At 45.0% G+C, this 21,397-nt stretch overlaps 1 protein-coding gene across 2 annotated transcripts in view; it reads right to left on the bottom strand.

The window, feature by feature from the left end:
- The window catches only part of SFMBT2 (Scm like with four mbt domains 2), an 87,609-nt gene that overhangs the window by 29,799 nt on the left and 36,413 nt on the right, over positions 1 to 21,397 (bottom strand). For both annotated transcript variants that reach the window (XM_057376634.1, XM_057376635.1), the window contains 3 exons: positions 18,216 to 18,313; positions 5,895 to 5,996; positions 5,102 to 5,249 (listed from right to left, as the gene is read on the bottom strand). In XM_057376634.1, the coding sequence (XP_057232617.1) occupies positions 5,102 to 5,249; positions 5,895 to 5,996; positions 18,216 to 18,313 (348 nt within the window). The remainder of the gene's footprint in view (positions 1 to 5,101; positions 5,250 to 5,894; positions 5,997 to 18,215; positions 18,314 to 21,397) is intronic.

Genomic DNA, 21,397 nt, shown 5'->3' on the forward strand with positions numbered 1-21,397 from the left:
CTGACTATTTAGGCAATAAATTCTTGGGACAGAAATGGGTTTTTTAATTTGCTTTTTGGGGCTATTTTTTGCCTGCTGCTTATTCTGTATTTTTACAATGCTTGGAACCAGTGAGGGCTAATCCTGTCCAGGGGCCTGTGGATACTCTAATGTCATTATCACAGAACTGCTCTCACTGGAAAGTTTCAGGAGTCACCCAAAGGCCAAATTGTCCCCTGAATCTCCCTTCCTGGCATCTCAGCCTGGCCTCATTTCATAGAACATCCYTAAATGCATTTTGCATTGACAGTCAAAAAAGGGACACTCGAGATCAAATGTGAATGAATCATTTATGACAATGAAAATTGTGACTTTTTCGTATGGGCAAGGACTGRAATACTGAGTGTAATCCCCTATCAGTCCACCAGATCCCAACAAAAGGAGGTAAAATTTTTGAAAACCAAGAGCCAAGCATCCTAAGTGCCAAGTATCTGGGATAAGATGGTTTCTAATCCTAATAACTGCATTCATTACAAACAAATTACTGAGATAAAGCCTTGAGCTAAGATGTCTGTCTCTGTGGGGCATTAAAGTGCATAATAATTTAAAAACTGAACATGCACAAGGAAGAAAAAAAGGACAGTTACTTATAACGAATGTTCCTTTCTTCATACAAAAAAAAAATCCTTGCACTGTTTTTAACAATTTCTGCAACAGCATTTTCTTCACACTTCTTCTCCATCTCTTTTTTTATCTCTGATATAAAGCCCTCATGGATGGGCTTTGCATCTCAATGTTAAGCCACACAAATCTTGTCAGAGATGATGGAAAAGGCACATTAAAAGGGTTCCAGTGAGGTACAAAAACCTGACTGTGCTGTCCTCACACAATCACCTGTTGGCTTGGCCCCTGCATCACTGCAGTCACTGGGAAACCTTTTTATTTAGGCATTTCAGCAGGAATGGAACCTGGGAGGACAGCTGGGGGGTTTAAAATAGCTCAGTGCAGAAGCACAAGGATGATTCCAAGAGGGAAGAGCCAGGAATTGGCTTCAAACCAGCTCTGACCTCTCTGTGGCCTCTTCATGGAAATGACAGAGAGGCTGCACCTCGAGGGCAGTGTCCAGCTCTGGGCTCCTCACTTCAAATGGACATTGAGGGGCTGGAGTGAGTCTGGAACGGAGCTGGGAAAGGGTCTGGAGCACCAGGAGTGGCTTAGGGAGCTGTGAAAGGGGCTCAGCCTGGAGAAAAGGAGACTCAAGAGTTGTGGCTCTGCACAACTCCCTGACAGTAGGGAGCAGCCGGGGGGAAATCGGGTTCTTCTCCCACGGAACAAGGGACAGGAGGAGAGGAAATGGCCTTAAGTTACACCAGGGGAGGTTCAATTGGACATCAGGGGAAGAATTTCTTCACAGAAAGAGCTGTCAGGCACTGGAATGGGCTGCCCAGGGAAGTGGTGGAGTCACACGAGAAACAACAGCACGTGGCACTCAGTGCTGCGGTCAGGTTGGCAARGTGGGATCWGTCAAAGGTTGGACTCGATGATCCACAAGGATTGGAGGTTTTTTTCCAGCCTTAGTCACTCCCTGATTCTGTGATCCTGCTCTGAGCTGCCTCCCTGGGCACACAGGGAGATGCCAGGCACCCAGAGCTGCCATCAGCACACGGGGAGGTACCAGGCACCAGTGCCACTGGGACCTAAAACAACGCTCACCTGAAACAGAGGCCAGACAAAGTCAAGAGAATAAAAGCAGATATATTTAATACCAGGCTGTCCCAAATAAGTGTGCTTCGGATTTCCCAAAAAAGCATTTCTCAGATCCCAATGCAGCCTGGAGGGATGCATCACCCCACAGGCCTGCACAGGCCTACTGGTAGACAAAGCCTCCTCCTGAGGCTAYACCCAAAATGGACACCAACTCACAAGATCTTCCCCTTTTGTAAGTTCTGTCTTATTAACATATCAGGCCTGAATTCTCCAACTACACCTTCCCCCAGGTTTGCTCCCCCAATTCTCTGTTGTTTCCATGTTCTGGGGCCCTGAGCAGTGAGKTGCCCTTGAGTTCCAGGCCCAGAGAGGAACTGTTTTCTCTAAAGATGTGAGAACAGCAGCTTTAATGTGGTGCACTGGAGAAGTACAATAACACAGAWACATGAAAATATAGAAACTACARATCCTCAGGCATCACCAACATCAGCACATGGGAGTGACAACACTGAGAGCTGTGTTTGCACAGCTCACCTGSTGCTCCTCAAACATTCAACATCTCCACCGTGTTTGCCATCTCGTGGAAAAGCCCAGCAGCCTAATCAGAAGCAAATACAACACAAACGTGCTTGAGGTTTTTGGAAGTGGCACTTCCTCAGTAAGCTTTACAACCAGGAGCATTATCAAAATGTTTTTCCCCCCACTTAATAGCTCATAAAACAATGGTTGCTACTCCGAAGGGAAGTGGTCTATAAATCCAGCTCTAATAAATATAAACAGAGCTTGTTCAATGTTTATACAGCAGCAGTTAATGGGTATTCATTTTTGGCACTGTACAGGAAAATACTGCTCTCTATTTCAAGTAGCAAATATTTGCACCTCCTGTTCATAACCCATTTACTCTTTGTTTGGAYTCAATAAAGCCCTGATAGGCAAAACGAGAATGGATATCAGACAAATAAAGGACTCTGAACTCCAGTATCCCAACCTGGCACATTGTTCTGATGAAATAAAATCAGCTGATTTTGAGATCAGAAAAATTCCTTTTCAACCCTACAGTAACCAAAAAAACAAGCCCAGTAAAGAGCAAAGAAATTCTTTTCTCAAAAAGAAAAGGTACCTTCAATTGTTATTCTTTGCTTTATGGGAACTTCCTGCCTTTCAAGGGAGCACCACTAAATAAATCACAGAATCATTAAGGCTGGAAAAGACCTCTAAGATCATCAAGTTCAGCCACTAACCCAGCATTGCCAAACCCACCACTAAACCATGTCCCCAAGTGCCACATCTGCACATCTTTGGAATATTTCCAGGACTGGTGATTCAACCCTTCCCTGTTCCAGTGCTTGACAACCCTTCTGGTGAACAAATGTTGCCAACCTCTTCTCCCTTAGGGGTGATRTTGTGGGGAATGTGTGACCTCTGGGGCAGCAGGAGCAAGAAGGGGTAATTCCTTATACTCCCAGGTAGAACTGTCCAGGGTGAAAATGCTGGGATTTTCCTCCTCCTGCTCATCAGCAGGCAGCTCACACCACCACCTTCCTCACTTCCACAGAACTGCAGCTCTCTCATACCAGTCCTGGCCATTTTTTCTGCTATTATCCTGCTCAGAGAAGCCTGGCACCCTCAGAAGGGGTTTGGATGATTTTTGCTTTCCCTCTGCTTCCTTATTTGGTGTTTTATGGGTTTTTGTTGTGTTTAGTTTGCGTTTATTTTCAAATAATTCATTCTAATACCTGATTACATTTTAGTAACTCAGAGAGTGTGTCTGCCTATAGGAAAGGTTTTAAGGTGCTAAAATTCAGTTTGGACTTGCAGTCCTCGTAAAGAGCATAAAAAAAAAGCAACATATAGAATACATCTACCTGCCACTGGCTTTGTGCCTTTTTAATAGCTGCCTCCCGGGATTTGGGAACTCACAGCAGAAACCAAATTTTATTTTCACCAGGAGGAATAAGGAGAGACTTTCTGCACTTTCTCAGGTGCCCAGGTGGATGCCAATAACCAGGCATCACCCCAGATCACACAATGGTTTGGATTGGAAGGGGCCTAGAAAACCACCCAGTTCCACCTCCCTGTACTGGGCAGGGACACCTCCCACTAGACCTGGCCAAGTTGAAAAATATTCACATGACAGATRCTTCAGACATGTCTTAAAATGTTGGCATCTAAAAGAGTTCACACAGACTTGACCCATAAAACACCATCTCAGACAGGCTTTGTATCAGCATGAACTGGAAATTTTTAGGCCATGACCCCATAAAGAAGAAATGTCTGGCCTGTGGTCTCCTTCAGTTAATTATCCTGCCTGGGGAAAACTGCATGGGAATTTGGGTGGAAAAAAAACCTTAAAATATTCCATTTACTTTCATTTTTAGCAATTTCTCTGGCCAGTACCAGCAAGTGCTTACACAGGCATTATCATTACACAGGAGTTTGAGCAGGAGAGAGCTCAAGTCCCAGACAGGAGATTTATTTCAGCAGAAGCAGCAGAGCAATCAAGGATGCGCTGTGTGTAGCTGCACTGGGTTCCAGGACTTAGGTGGGAATTTCAAATTACATGTGCTGAAGAAGCACTCTGGACATACAAAAGAGGATTCTGAATCTGGTGGGGAATAACTCTTCACTCCCCTGGCTTTGGCAGCATCATGCTTTTTCCAAAATGAAGACAAACGTTCACACGCAAAACTTAGCTTTTTTTTTTTTTTTTTTTTTTGAGGCATTTCTTTTTCCCGAGCAACACTGATTTTTGGCAACAGACCAACAACCCATCCAGCTTCAAAAACCTGAAATTCCAGGCAACCAACACATTTTGCAAGCAAAGAAATATTGCTAGGGCACCACAGGTGGTTGTCTGAAGTCGGGAGTAATTAACTGCACTGCTACAGAGCTGGGGAACAGAACGGCTGGAGGCTGCTTCTCCTGGCTCTGACCTGAACACTGCTAGCAGTGTGCTCTGGGATCTGTTCAGCCAAGGAAATCCCTCCAYACTCCTGGGCAGGCAGCTGTTTTTAGCTCAGACATTCAGATCTAGGAGCTCTGCTTGGCATCAGTGCTGCACCGAAGTGGATGATACAGGGTTTGCCTATACAATGATAAGACTTTCAATGCTCCGTTTGCTCTCTGCACAAAGAATTGCTAGGATTTCATTTTTCCACAGTAATTCATGAGCTTTTGGTACAGCCTGAACCAGACTTCAAATCACAGGGACATCAGTCCATCATCAAGGCATGTTTGCTAAGATGCTCATGGGCTGGAAGGAGCCAGGACAGCCCCAATCACCCCAGAGAACTATTCTGGCTTGAGATACTTCAGCTGAAGCTCTGCAGAAACAACCACCACAGCTTTAAAGGCAATGATAACGAGCAAAAGTCCTGCACASTAAATTTGAGAATCACTGAGAAGGAATACAAACCCTTGGGAGGTGTGAGATTGACTCCGTTTTTAAGGCACCACTGTATAGGCAAGATCCCCAAGGAATCTGCATGGCAAAGCATCGAGATTTTGCTGGGTTCGGGTCTCAAGTCATCGATGGTCACTTGTAAATAATGATTGTTAAAAACCTAAGGGGTGAAAAAGAWGAGAACAAAATCAGGAGTTAGATTTTTTGCAACATTAGGGGACGTGGAAAGCTGGAACAGCCAAACCTGGGGACCAAACTATTGGAAATAACCTGCTCCCACCCAAACCTTTCCATCCAAGTGTTTCTACCAAAGAGATCAAAGCCTGAGCTTTAAAGATTAAAAAACTGAAGCAACAGGAAGCACTGAGTTCGGGGTCCCAGAGCTGAGCAGGGACTGGAGATGATCCTGGAGACGATCCTGGAGACCTCAGAGCCTTCCTTTCTCTTGCCTTTGGGAGCAGATTAAATATCCACTACCACCACAATTCAGCTGTTTTATTTCCAAATGCTTTTCAGATGTGCAGGGAAAACATAAATGGATGGAGAGGAGACAAAAACAAGAGGCATGAAGTGGTGGATGGAAGTGGTGGGTGGATGAACACGCAGTGGTTTTAAGTGCATGGTGTCAGCTGGYAATGCTTGTGGGAAAGAAAGGATTAATTAGGAACATCCATGGGTTTTAAACTAATTTCTTAATGTGCTCTCCAGCCACTCAAGTACCGCTCTTGTGTTTTTCTAAATGTGGGGGAAATCAGGATGGGTTTCCTACTCAATCTCCTTTCACTCCACCTTTCTGAGTACTCACCTTGGTCACTGATGCAGGACAGATATGAAAAGGCTCCCTCATATTCACTGCCTCCAGCTTCATCCCCACAGTGAAGAAGTGGTTTCTCAAATCAGCATGGTCCTGTGGGAAGAGGGACATGTGGTGACATCCACCAAGAAGCAGCCAACACATTTGAAAAATCTATTTGAAAAATCTATTTGAAAAATCTATTTGAAAAATCTCTTTGAAAGGTGCCCACGTGGATTTTGTCACTTTGCTGGATTCTTCCGGTCCTATGTTCTTTTCATGCCAACCCAACCACAGAAAGGGAGGGGACAACCTCTCTCCTAGAGGACATATCTACAGGACCAAGCCCATCATATCTAAAGCACAGGATACGTCCATCTCATCAGCAGGATCTCAGCAGAACTCAGTCAACAAGGAGATTGTGCTCACCAAAACGAGGACCTGGCTGAGAAATGGCTGCTTGAGAATCCCCCACGAGGAGAGTTCCCTCACCTCTGACAGCCACCACCCTCTGGGAGCAACTGAGAGTCCAGAGGTGCCAAGAATCAAACTGAAGCCCCTCAAGGTAATGCACAACATGGATGGAAACACCTCAGCACAGTCCTGATTGACCCTGATGGATGTCCAGCACCTGCAGGGCACCAAAAAAAAGCACCAGGGCTGGTCTCCAAGATGAAAAGGTGTTCTTTTCCAGCCAGGAGACTGGAAATGGACTAAGGCTTGGACAGTGAACTGAGACCCAAATGTGGGCAACAAGAGAACATGACAATGGTGCTCAAGCACATGCCCAACACAACACTTCCACCCAGGACCAAACCTGGCTGCACCCACAGGSTACACACAGAGGGTTCCCCACGGCAGCTCTGGGGACAGCAGTACGATGTTATTCTCAAATTCAGAAGGAACCCAGATTCAACTCCCTGATTTGCCACCAGTTGAGTGTTTAACCCCTAATTCCTCCATCCCGTGTGACCCCTATCAAAGARTCATACAATCTGCCACCCTAATTCCAGGGTAATTACTGCATTTTGTGTTCATTCAGTAAAAATGTCTCACATTTATTTCTAAACCATCGGTGCATTTAGCCAAAGCTACCACAAAAAGAGATGAGTATGTTATATTTAGCACACACTCACAGACCACTCCAAAGTACATGCAGAAAGCTTGCTATCTAATAAGTGGTTAGCAACAACAATCCCATCTACATTCATTGCTACATGCTGTATTCTTGTTCTAAAATGATTTTCTATTGATCCAAAGTTGTGTGTCATTGTGCTTTCTTCTCCCAAGAACCGCCTGCACTTGTAAGGCTTTAACAACTTCTATTTTGGGATCTTACATTCCAACTGCTGCTGGAGATAAGGATTTTTACAAGCTCCAACCACAGCTAAATAAATGGGTGTTTTAATCTTACTAACCTGCAGGGTTACGGAGCCCCTTTCAGCAATAACCAAAAAGCAGTAAAAAACCCCCAAAAATCCGTAATGGATTTAGTCTCACAGCAGAAGAAAATACTGATGAGCAAACTGAGGAATATTTAAAAATAATGGCTCAGAGCCCAARGAACTAAAGGCTGAGGAAGGAGGAGACATCCAGGAGTTTGAGCATCCTTTCCACAAAGGCATGCAATGATAGGACGAGGGGTAAGGGTTTAAGGTGAAAGAAGGCAGATTTAGATCAGATATTAGGAAGAAATTCTGTATTGTGAGGGTAGTGAGGCCTTGGAACAGGTTGCCCAGAGAAGTTGTGGATGTCCACCCCTGGAAGTGTTCAAGGCCAGCAATTTGGGATAGTGGAAGGTGTCCCTGCCCATGGTAGGGAACGAGATGAGCTTTAATGTCCTGTCAGAAACTGCTACCTTTTAATACTGAAAAGGCTTCAAAGCAAAAAGATGATGGCTGCAAAAATCCAACCTCACCAGCACTGAACTTTAAACCCCTTAAGGCAAAAAAACCACATGGACTGGAGGGCTGCCTCCTCCTGCATGAGGATCCACACCCTGAGTCTCTTAATCCTTGGGGTGAGGTTGTAAAGAGAAAGCAAATCTGCAAAATGTGCATCTGGAATCAGCACCTCCCCACAAACATTCCAYGATTCAACTCACGCTCTGATCCAGCCTCAATATGTAATAAGCTGAGATACACCAAAGTACTTAATCATGTTTATCTTTAAACATGCAAGTAGTTTAATCAACTTTTAAAGTGATTTGTTGATTGAGACCAAAATATATTGACACCAAACCATACTGCTTCTCCTTTTTATCTGAGTCATTTTCTTTGGTGTTTCTCCTTTTATTTGTTTTGGCTTTTTTTCAAAGGGGAAAAATAATCAGATAGAGGAAAAAAAAAGCACTAACAATATTTAAAGCTGTTTTACTTCAAAAGCGCTGTGTACCTTGGGATCAAATCTCTATTCTCATTCAGCATAGCAAGTAARTATTTTCCCCATTAAATTAGTAGCAAGAGTGAACCCACAAAGGGAGTTCATGGGATCTCAAGTACATCTCCCTTTTGAGGGTCAAAATCCTCTTTGAAGCAGGAACATGCATTTCTTTGGAGAAATGCTGTGGAAGTAAAAACCGTGTCTTGTGTTAAAYGTCATTTTTGAGACGGAAAAGCTTTCATGGAGAAAAAGCCTTTGTATTGTACCCCTCTGGAAAATGGTCAGGGTCTGAATATTTGATCTGTCTTGTATATTGGCTAAAGAGAACCATCAAAATTTACCAAAGCAGCTTTATAATTCTACAGCCACAAAAGGAAAGAAAAAAGATTCCTGACGCCGTTCTCCAGTTCCAGTGCTGGAGCTGCCTCAGCCAGCAGGGAATTACTTAGGATTTGGCATATGCTCCTCTTCAAAACTCCAATTAATTTACATAATTTCTAAGAATAGGTTCCAGAGAAGTGATGGCAAAGCTTTTAATTAGTATTAGACTCAAAGTGATACACTGGATAATGAACTGCTCTCTCTTCCCTTTATTCACGTTGACAGGAACGACGCCTGTTTAATAAAAGCAGCTACAAGGAGAGGACTGGAGGGGTGAGYCTTTCTCCTGGTCCCTGCCAGCTCTGCAGCTGAACAAAAGAAATGCCTGAAATTATTATGGGTGGCAGAATTCAACCCTCTGCTGCTATTTCACAGCGTTCAATGCCACCAGYGAGGATGTCACCAGCCATTATTTTCCAGCAACTTCTCCAAGTGACTTCCAATTTTCTTTGAAATGGAGACAAATAGGCAGAGCAGTTTTGAGCAGCTGGAGCATTTTATAGCCCCATGCACCATGGGCCTTCACTCCTACTGGCAGTCAGAGCTTCCCAGGAGCAGCCTCACTGACCACACAGAAGTTTGGGTTGGATATTACAAAAAATTTCTACACTGAATGGGCTGTCAAGCACSGACACAGCTGCCCRGGGAAGYGCTGGAGTCACCATCCCTCAAAGCATTTAAAAGTTGTGTGGATGTAGCACSTGGGGATATGGTTTAGTGGTTGGCTTGGCAGTGCTGGGTTAATGGTTGGACTTGATCTTGATGRAGTTTTCCAACCTAAATGAATCAATGATTGTGTGATTTTTTGATTTATACCAATAGATTGCCTGTGCCGGGGTTCACAAGGCCTGAGTGGGCGATGAAAACACCCTCTGGGCTGCTGAGGAGCAGCCAAGTGACCAGCACTGACAATCAGCAAGGAGAGCCCCTTGCAGCAGAGTGAAAAATCACGCCACGAAACATTCCACATATTAAGGTGGCATGGGCACCTACAGCTGCTCACCCACAGGGTCCAAGTCCCCAACATGATGGATTACAGCTCACAGGTAATGAACAGAGCAGTGCAAAACCCCTCAATGAACGTCTGTCACTCACAGCCCAAACCCACCGGGCGCTGTCACAGCTCTCACCACAAACCCCAAAAAGCAATTAAACTCACAGCCTCAGAGCAGGGTGCATGTGCAAAGGCACAGGCTGTGAGCCYCTGGGCCACCTGAAAGCCAGCCCTGCTCTGATCCACATCTGCACCACSATTTCCATCTTCACACAGCTCGTGTTTCTGTAATTATTCTGCAAAAAATACTGGCGGGCTTTGCAGCAGCTCACTGCATCCAGCATCACACACAGGGCTTGAAACTGTGATGACTGCAGGGCAAGTAACAAGTCAGCAACAGTGCTGGGAGGAGACCCAGGCTACAAATTCCCAACCTTCTTTCTTTAGAGCCTCAGAGAGCCACTTAATTTTCTTCTTCACAGCTAACAAGCCACCAGCAGTGCAGGTTTCAGAAATGGCAGGTGACATGGTAGCCTAAATGTCACTCCAAAACCGACCATTCCAACTCTTAAGGATGTGAATGAGCTTGAGGGAAGTACCTGTGTGGATGATGCACCTAAGTGCTAATAATTATTTCACTAAGCATTAGCTTTAGGTGATGAACTCAAAAAGAGAAAATTCCAAATCATCATCAATCACCATTTGCCTAACCTGGCACCTAAATACGAAATAAACAAATGTTATTTCTGCTCAACAAATGCCATTTGGGTGTAAATAAACTCAGTTTTGTCCATGTGACAAGAGTGGAACTCAGGTAATTTTACCAAATGCACTGGGTAAAGCTGATAGGATGGGGGGACCTGGCTAAGCTGCTTTTGTCTGTGACACTCAGAAAAGCTGCACTCCAGGATGGTTGCTCTGTGTCCCCAAACCCAAACCCCACCTTCAGACTGTGAAATGCCCMCTTTTAGCCCATCCTGCTCAAGACCACTGGATTAATAAAACTTGAAATCCAGCAGCTTACATGGTATATATAGAAAAGAGCAAAAGGCTCTCACTGGAGCCTGATTTTCAAATTTGAGGTTAATTTTTAAATACTCTTAAAATTCAGAGCTTTTTTGGTTCAGGACAGTCAGATGCACCCAAATTACTGCAACTTGGCGCAAAAATCAGAACTAAGTCTGAATGCTGAGAAGCTGCAAAGTTGAGAGGCTGATTAAAAACACTGACCACTTAATAAATTATTGATCKGAGCCTCCTTTAACAGCAAAAGTGTGAAATGCTCTTCCCTTCAGTCCCATCTCTCCTGCTTTATCCTAATAAAGGAYACAGAAGAAGCAGGCCCCATCTGGTATGACTGGGAACATACCAGTTGATTCAGTTTTTGTTTTAAGAAACCACTTTCCCTCCGTGTTTTCTTCAATTTCTCCAAGAAACTGCCTGTTTCTAACAGCCTAATTTTAATCACAAAGCTCAYGTGTAGTAACCAGTCACAAACACAGTAATAGTAGTGGTTAAACTGCCTCCTCAGGAATCTGGCATTTGTTTTTTAATTGGGGGAAAAAAAAAAGAAAGTAAAAAAAAAAGAAACGCACGCTACCAAATGCAACTCTCTGCATTATTTGCAGATGAATCAGTCTTGTTTGCGATTCATCAACTTCCTTTGCTGAACACAGAGCAATTTTCCCCGAAGGTGCATTCTCTGCAGGGAGACAGAAATCCCCTGTAAGACACAACACGTGCAAACTGTCCCCTTGTTTTGACAAGAGCCATCAGAGGAAGCCCAAAACGCAGAGATGTGGGATGGGATGACAAGAAAAGGGTGCTGGGAGGGACGTTTTAGAGACACTGTGACCCTGAAGCAAGGAGAGCCAGTGACAAACTGCACCTACTGAAGAAACCCTTGAAAAGCTGCAGATGCTTCTGCCGAGGACTGGATTTAGCCCTACGGATTTTAARCTCCTCTTGTTGAATAAAAAATAGTTACCATAGAAACAGCAACATCGCAGAGTGGCCGGTCGAAATGCAAGCGCACCTTCTCCGTATGGCTYGGCCCGCTGCAGATGGCATTAGGGCAAAGAATCCCTCCCACACAGCGCCTGCTCAGCTCTGCCTGGGTAGAGGTAAAAGGGATGGATATGCATCCATTTGGTGTTGTTTTGGTGCGTTTGGTTTGGGTTTTTTACCATCTCAGAGCCACAGCGCTTTGCAACCACTCACCAGTGAGACCCGGTCGTGTTACACACCCAAGTGCCATTCACAGGGGTAAAGTCACACAGAAAGGGTGGCACAGGTGGGGACAGCTGTGTGAGACTCCAGAGTGGGACCTGCAGCATCTCCTCACATCCCCTGTACACACAGCACCTTCACTGCGAGGAGAGATTGAGGCTGCCCTCGGTAACATTGCAGCAGGAATCACCACTGAGCAATCAATAGGAATTTGTTAGAACAGGGAGGATCAGGAGCCAGTTCAATACACACTGAGAGCTGACACCACACTGAAAACAGCCATGAATGGACCTGAGCTACTTCTGCTCTCTTTGAAGACATTCATTCATCTATAGATCCAGTAACAGATTCACAGAATAGTTTGGGTCAGAAGGGACCTTAATGATCATTTCATTCCAAAGCCTCTGGAATGAGGCTTGGGCAGAGACACCTCACACCAGACCAGGCTGCTCCAAACCCATCCAACCTGGCCCTGGACACTTCAAGGGAAGGTGCATCCACAGTGTCTGGACAATCTGTTCTATTGCCTCAACACCCCCACAGGAAAGAACTTCTTCCTAATATCTGATCTAAATCTTCACTCTTCCAGTTTTAAGCCACTCCCCTGTGCCCTATMGCTCCATGCCCTTGCAAAATGCCTTAAATGGATGACTTTTGGGTATCACCCACCCCTTACATGCGATCAGATACTGCTGTAGGCACACACCAGCCCCTCTCAGTGAAAAACACTGCCCAGGGATGTGGAAGGCAAGAGCTCAGGATGTCACCAAGTCCCCCACACCAAGCCTGGATGCAGTGATTCAACTAAACCAGGCTCTTTTGATGACCTTTCCCTCTCCTGAGAGACTGCAGCATGTAACTAAGAAACTACACATGCCAGAGGGATGAGGAAGGCTGAGGGACCTGGCTCCCACCCAACCCATCTGCTTGGCTTTAACTTCTGGTGGCGTTTCCCTCCCAACCCTGGTGCTGCCCAACACACCCTCGGGACACCTCACACAGGGCTTGGCTTTGCCCACCTCCTTGGACTGCTCTCCCCACCCACATCCTGGCCAGGAGGGAGCTGCAGAGGGCACAGAACTGGTCACTGCTCACAGAGTCACCACCAGGCTCCATCCCATCCTCTGATAGCAGAGACATCCTCACTCCCTCTGTGGTACCCTCGGGTCTTACCAAGATAAGTGTTTTTAAGGAGCTGAGGCAGGAGAGGGTCAAAAGGCAGTGGAAGAGGGAGAGGGAGAGGGAGAGGGAGAGGGAGAGGATTGGGAAGCCATGCACGTCTGCCAGGCAGGCAAACAGCAGCCACGAAGAAGGGCTGGCGAGCCCACGGCTGGTGAGGAACAGATGGAGGATAAATAATCTGGCAGCTCTGGGTTATTAAAGCGCAGCGTGTGCAGCCAGGGCCAGCCAAGCCATTGGGGCATGAAGGAGCTCGGGATTTTGGGATTGGGATTTGGCTTCCCAAGGAAACCAAAGGCACGCTCATTTTGAGCTGCTGTATCAGCACGTGCCCATCTCCTGAGGGGAGATGAAGACAGAAAAACCCTGCTGGACTTCAAGGCTACTCATGCAGCCAGRTCAGGATTGTCTGTGAGCAAAAAGTATTCCTTGGGTTTCTCTAACTTACATTTAACTCTTCCAGAATACAAAATACTGGAAAGAAACTCTAAAACACCCAAAATGTTTACTATATTCTGAGAGATTTTGTCTTCCTTCTAAAAATCAAGGTCTTGAAGAAAGTATCAATCTTACTCTCACTACTAAAATGCACAATTCATCTGAGGGAAAAAATGTTGGTTTTTTTTTTTTTTTTTTTCATAGAACGAGTCCTGTTTAGTGTTTGTCGCCATGCTTGTGAGTGTAGAACCAGAACCACCACTCTGTCCTGAATTTCAGGGACAGCTCTTGCCTGGGTGATGGATGGTCCCTCCATCAGTCTCCTCAGGAGAGATTTGTCCCAAATGACTCCTCCCATATCATTAGTCTTACTATTAATTAATACTATTAACTGGTAACAGGAGCCATCCAGAAGCTCTAGTTAGAAATAGGGGAACACTGGGCTGGGCATAAGGCAGAGCAGTTTACCACCAGAAAGATTTTGAGCTGGAAAAAACAAGTAACTTCAGGAAAGGAGGAGAGAAGGGTGGAAACAAGAGGAATGGGACCAAAGGCTGTAACTCAGGAACTGTCTTTGCAACACCTCTCTCTCCGAAGTGCTCTTCAAGCAGTTTATCAGAATTTGGTTCAAAGATGTGGCTGGTAGCAGCTCCATCCGGGGTAACCATCAGGATTCACTCCACAGGAATTAGGAACAGGATGCCAATATCTACGCAAAGATGATGAGCACCTCAAATCTGGGGTAGGATTTAGTTGCCCAAACAGGTGTCTGAGGTGAGGATCCACCACATCTGCATGGAACCCACAGATCTGGCACAGGAGAGTGGAGGAAGCAGAATGGGAGGTCAGAGAGCATCTCCAGGATYTCACTCTGCCTCTCTCCAGGAAATTAAATCCTTTCACACCTTACACAAGCTCTGGGTTGTAACTTCAAAATATGCACTGGTTTGTAATATTAGGAATGAGTTGGCAGCATGGCTCCCTCCTGCTCAGAGAGCACCAGCAATGCCAGAAACCACTGAAATTGTTCCATTTAACTTGAAATCAGGCTCCAGTAACACTCTGACCCTCTTTACACACACCAAGCCCTGACCATTTAATCAGGTGTGCCCCCTGAAGCCCAAGCCACCATTTATGACCAGCACCAAACCAAGKGYAGGGGCATCCCAACAGCACCCTGAAATCAGAGCAGACACAGCAAAGGACTCACATCCTTGGGTTGTGGCCCTTAGAAAGTATTTGTGCTTCTAAACCATTCAAACAGCCTTGAAAATCCCGTCTGTATTTATTTTTCTTCAAGGATCAACATGTTTTCTGAAAAGCAGGCAAYGACAAAATAGCAGGTGTGTTGCAAAAAGCTTTTGTGAGGAGAAAAATTTATTCCTGGATGTGCAGTTTGCAAAACACTATGTTTAGTAGCTGCATAATAGCAGCGTTTTCTGGCAGTTAAACATCACATTCCTTCTCAAAGGATCCTAAAGCATTTTACAAACACTTCCAACATATGGCCAAGTGTAAAACTGCACCAGAGAAAAAAAAATAAAAAAGAAAACGCTGTTTGCAGCCATCTCCCTGATTTTGCAACCAGCTTCTGTGGTCTGGTGTCCTCTCTTCGGATGCCAAGAAGGGAGCAGGGCTGTGCTTTCGCAGGGGAATTTTGGAGCTGCTGCTGAAGATCACCCCATGCCAAGTTCAGCTCTGCCACAATTCTGAGCACTGATAATTCAGGCTGAATTCCACAGTTTGGGAGTTCTCAGGCAGAACTCAGCCCTGTGACACCAAAACTGTGGAGTGTGACCACCAACAGTGGCAATGGGCTGAGAGACCCCTGAGAGGGGCCACTTGTCACACTGCAAAAGTGGCTCTGCCCTCCCAGTGCCACCACCTGGGGACAGTCTGATGGCACCACAGTGACACTTCCCACAGTCACACWCAGCTCTAAGGACAACACGGATTTCAGTCCTAACCCAGCCCAAAGTGAACGTGCTCACCCTGGGGACGGCTCAGGAAGAGAAAGCACACACCTCCACCCTCCCCAGCCATGGAATTCTGCAGGGAAATGTGGGAAAACAGAACGTAACTGCTCAGTGTGCAGTTCCCCAGTCTGCCAAAGGAGACATTTCCAGCCTTCCCGGAGATCTCTGAGAGCTACCAGCTGTCAAACCTCGTGTTTTTTATCTCATCTAACACACGACAGCTACRGCAGCAAGGAGCCCCAGGCACCGTGTAGAAACATTACCTCTGTGCTGGGTTTGTTAAAAAAAAAAATAAAATTAAAATGAAGTTATGAAAGACAGCTCTGGATACAACRTATTTTGCTGGAATCTGGGATTCTCCCTGAAGGTCCCACACAAAATCACTGGCGCTCTTTGTAAGATCAGTCAAGTTTACTACCAGATAGTCTCCTAAAGCCTTAACTCATGTTTAAGTCATGACTAGACGAAGACTTGCTCACAGGCAGAGATGAGATCTTGGCTTTTTCTCCTCAATTAAGATGCACAAGATGGGGTTGATTCACCCTAAGTGGGCAGAATAAAGTGATGCCCACACAAAAATTTGTTCAGTCTCCTGCCTTCCCAGCACCAGAATCAGGGTTCAGACAGCACCAAACTCTGAATTCTGCTTATCTTGTGCTCAGCTTCCACATTATGATCAACAAAGAAGTCCTGTTGACCTAATAATGGACCTAAACATTGACTTTTTTGCCACATTTGGCCCCAAAATAATTCTCCTCTTGAGCCATCAAGCATTCCAAGATCTTCTAAGAGGAACATCTTTGCAAGCTCCAACCACACAGAACAGCAAATGGGACTTGCTGAATTCAAATTTATGACCTGCATGCAATAATTAAAATAAGTGGGTATAAGTCTGGCACGCTGAGAAGAGGCACCAACACAGCTGTTAGTTATAAACTCTTTTTWAAAAAGGATGTTTCATGAGCCTCATCAGAGACATTCTTCACTCCTTCACAGAGACAGGAATAAAATTTACACATTAGGCATTCCCTTTTGTGATTTAATCCCTGCCCCACACAATGTATTTTTTGATCTCGAAGCTGCCAAGGCAAACTTTTAATGGAGCTGGCAGATGGAAGCCTTGGATGAAACAAATGGCAGAGACCCAAAACTCCCCGCACGCCACTTCCATCCCAACACGGGGCTCCTCAAACCCACATCCATGCCCAGCACACAGACCTTCCCCCTTCCCCAGCACGGCAGAGCTCCCACACTGCCAGCACATGAGMCACAGCCTGGGCCATTAGCAAAGTGTTCCCAAATTAATGTCGCTAATTTGAGTGCGTCCCAGATGGGCGAGGAGCCAGGATTGCTCACGGGAAGCTGCTGCCACATCCCTGCAGGAAAGGTGAAGGTGGCACTGGGGGTTTGTGGCAGCCAGAACAGGACTTGGTAAGGTCTCAATCCAGTTATAGAACCATAAAATCGTTTCAGTTGGAAAAGCCCTCTAGGATCAAAGCCCAACCATTAACCCAGCACTGCCCAGGCCACCCCTGAGTGCCACTTCCATACATGAACTGCACCAGTTCCATTGCTTTGGGAACATCCCACTGCAGTGCTGCTTAAGGCTGGGAAGCACCCAGAGGGTCCAGGCTGGTGGAGGGGAGTGCATTGTGCTCCCCAGGTCCCCAAGCCAGAGGTGACAATAGGGACATGGGGACACTGCAGTGCTCCCACACACCACCCTGAGCATCCTCGTGGGGAGGGCACTGTGCTCCCCCAGATCCCCAAACAGGAGGTGACACTGGGGACATGGGGACATTGCAGTGCTCCCACAGACTGCCCTGAGCATCCTTATGGGGAGGGCACTGTGCTCCCCCAGGTCCCCAAACAGGTGACAATGTGGACATGGGGACATTGCAGCGCTCCCACACACCACCCTGAGCATCCTCGTGGGGAGGGCACTGTGCTCCCCCAGATCCCCAAACAGGAGGTGACACTGGGGACATGGGGACATTGCAGTGCTCCCACAGACTGCCCTGAGCATCCTTATGGGGAGGGCACTGTGCTCCCCCAGGTCCCCAAACAGGTGACAATGTGGACATGGGGACATTGCAGCGCTCCCACACACCACCCTGAGCATCCTCTCACTGCTCATCCCACCCCAGCCAGGATGGAAGTGCTGGAAACCAGGCAGGAACATCCCAAAATCAGGGTTATCTGGAGCCACCGTGGGTTAACAGCAGCACAGATTTGCATCGGAAATTAAAGCCAGTGCCTCGGGGCTGAGGTAAATCTCCAACTACTGCAAACCAGAGCGAGAATAAAAAAAAATTTAAAAAAGAAGATGAAGCAAAATTATCTCTCACTTCCATTACAAGTCCCTGAAGGAAGTTGCTCTGTCTTGTGGCTTGTGACCAGGTGAAAATTTTGGTGCAAGGCTCACAGCAATCTGTCCAGTTTGTGTCAACTTTTTTATTTGTRGCCTTGCTACTTCACAATTCTGCAYGATGTCTTTGCACAGGTCTAACAGAGTCATGTTGGAGAAATCACTGCTGATCACCCAGCCCCTTGAAAACACTGATCAAGAAACCACTTATCAGAAAGGAAAGACCAAGCATAAAAATGTGTCTTATACAACCATTCCACTTGTGACCTTCCACATTTATGCATCACAGCAAAAGCCTTTCCTCACAAAGTTTAACATAAGCTGCTAAACATGGCATGGTATTTATTCATCACAGGTTCCTCAAGTGAAGGAAAAGGGTCTTTTACCTTGAACACTTCCATTGGAAGAGGAAAATTTGCTGCATCATTAAGGGATTTTTCCAGAGCGCATTTCCACTCAGTTATAGTCTTCAGAGAATAGATATCTAAAGGGATGACAATAACAAAAAGAAAGAAAAAAAACAACAAAACCAAGAGGTGACTGTTTGGAGATCAAACATTTTTGGAAGACTAAAGTTCTTATGTCATAAGAATGGACAGTACAAGTGAAATGAACTGTGTATATTCCAAGCTGTGYAGCATAGATAAATTCAACACAAAAGCAACTAGCAGGGGCACACTGGAGGAAGACTGTGTTTTATATCCTGGAGTAAAACCCAGAAAAATTCACATCCTTCAATTACTGCTGAAGGAATCAGAATCATATTATCTCATTACTTGAAAACAGAGAAAAAACTCTCTTTTGATTTTAATTTCTGAAAACACCTGATGTTTTCTAGTTTGAGGAGCCTCAGGTCTTCAGCCAGTATTAGTCACACTTGAACAAAACAGAAGTTATCATTACTGAGGCTCCTGTTAATTGGAAAGAGTTTGGGTTGGTTTGTTTTTGGTTTTTTTTTTTTTTTTTTTTGTTCTTGGTTTCGGGTTTTTTTCAAACTGCAGGGTTGGGGTGGGTGGGGGAAGAAACATTTCAGCTGAATCTCTAACCAAACACATCTGCTGGTATCACACTTTAACCAGAGCATCACACCWCTGCAAAGACTTACACTCATGAATTTTCATCATTGCATTTTCAGGCAACACCTTTGTGCAGCTTCACATTGCTTCCAGTGAGTTTCTTTACACAGGTTYAATATTATTAAATCATTACATTAACAAGCCCTTTATGGTTGAGTGCAGTGAAATGCCTATGAATCATCAAAGAGAACAATGCAGGAGACAATACTGTGATGAGGAACATTATATTGGATTTACTTCTGCCCTAGAAAACATATTGTTATCCTGCACGTAACAAGTTATTGCAGAACATTCATATCAAGGCCTCAAAGAGAGAAGATAGGGAGATAGATTGCAACAATTATTAAAATGGAAATGAACATGTGCTCAATAATAAACTCAAACCTTGATACAGAGTGAAAAGTGTGGAGCTTTTCTTTGGCCACTCTGGCTTCCCACASTGACATCAAGGTTCAATTTGGCCCAATTTGCATTTAAATCCTGTGCATCTAATAACCATATATGTATTTACTAGCTAGCAAAGATTTACTGCTGAATCTGACAATTCTGAAGGAGGGAATAAAAATATGTGTGAAAAAAAAAAGGAATTGGCAAGCACTGTTTCCACCTAGCACTGATGGTACAAGAGAATTTTATGCTCTGAACTCAACAGATTTAAGACCTTATCAAAACAGGATTTGCAGAATCACTGACTGAAGTGGATGTATTTATACTTCCACTATATCAAATCTTGCTACTTCAGAACAGRCATCAAGGATATGCATATGAATTTAAACACACTTGAAGGGGGATGTTAACCTTTCAGGGCAGTATTTTTAATTTCTCAGCTGTCTGGTTAATTGTTTTACAGCATGTGCAGTGGGCACAAGTGTTAAAAAGTGCACTCTTTATCTAATTGTTCATTATTTTATAGTTTTGTTGCCTCACTTCTTCCTTGCTTGCAGGAGCTTTGATCAGTACAAAGTCCAGGGAGGGGGACAATTTGTCTTGTTTCTTTCTTTTTTTTTATTTACAGAGAAATACCTGATACAATATGATTCTGCCTATGCTTCAGCCTGCCTGTTGCTTCAACCAACAGAAAGTCTGAGTTTAGAAAAGTTGACGCTTCATGATGCTTTGCTTTAGAAAAACTCATGTCTGATGCTTCCCTGCTGGAAACAGACCCTCATTTTCCATTGTGATGGCACCGAAGCACAAGAAAGATGAAACTGGCATTTTGGGCAATTCTGGCCAAATTTTGGGCAGCTTTGGCCAAAATCAGTGAAAACATGCAGCAATTTCTCAGGGCAGTATCAACAAACTTCAAGATATAAAAACAGCTCTGGTGGTTTCGATGGCCAGCAAAGAATATCATATGCACATTTAATTAGTGGTGCCTTGCTTATTCTGGCAAGCGTATGGACACTAAACTGCATGGTTAAAAGAGCATAAAGCATTTTATTTAAGTGCTGGGGCTGCAGGTAATTGAACAAAGTGTACTGTGTCAATTTGTATTAGAGTTCACAAGTAGAGAGCAATTAAAATGACTGGCAATTTGTCTTTWAATAGAAAGTGGCATAAAACGAGATGATCTTGTCCTGCATAAACAGCTGAGCTCAGGCCATCAGTGGCTCTGTGTCAAGCAGCCTGTGCCAATYTGCACCAGCAAGGAGGCTTATTCCAGACTCAGATATATATCAGAAGGGGGAAAAAAAAAGCTATAAACTCTTTTCTTCAGTTAAATGGGTTTGTGAGGTACAGAGAGTCCATCTGGGATGCTGTTTCACAGAACCACTGAATGGTTTGGGTTGGAAGGGACSTTAAAGATCATCTCATTCCAAGYCCCAAAGGAYKCYCTCACACATTAAGTRGCTTTTAGGATGTGGGTGGCTTCAGGAAAGAGACCTCTCCATCCAAAATACTGTTTGGGTCCATGGGATCTCCTTTATCTGAGATGTTCTGCATCTTGAAAAGCTGACCTGGAAGTGCTGTGCAAGATGAAACCTGGCAGGTGCCAGAGGTGAATCAACAGGGCAAAGTCACAGCCCAGACACAAAGGGAAATAAAGCTCAAGGTGGACACGCAGCATCCAAGCTGAGGACAGGCAAGGCATTATTACAGGATGCAGAAGTGATGTGTAAAAACCCCTTTGTTTGACAGCAAGGGGAAACACAGCCTGATCTGGGAGGAGCTGCACATCCTCAGCACCTCTCCAGAGCTGACTGATAACAGCTTTGATTCAGTCTAAAGCTATTCCTTTTATCAGTCAAGGAGTCACCTTACCCACGTGTTCAAAATTTACACAACCAGCTGTGTGTTCACTGGTTTTCACCCCCCTGAGTGAAAAAAACCAGCTTTATGAAGATGTAATTTCATCTCACCTGGGTTCCTCRTGTCTTGGGCACCCCCTTTTCCCCACCCACCATAAAGAGAAATCAGTTTCTCATACTGAACTGTCTTTTGATGCCTGCACTGGGCAGGTGAATCTAATCCCTGATGTGTGAAAAAACAAC

This window comes from Malurus melanocephalus, unplaced genomic scaffold (assembly GCF_030028575.1).
Source record: "Malurus melanocephalus ecotype Western Australia unplaced genomic scaffold, MMel_1.1 scaffold_286, whole genome shotgun sequence".
In the NCBI taxonomy this organism is placed as follows: Eukaryota; Metazoa; Chordata; class Aves; order Passeriformes; family Maluridae; genus Malurus; species Malurus melanocephalus.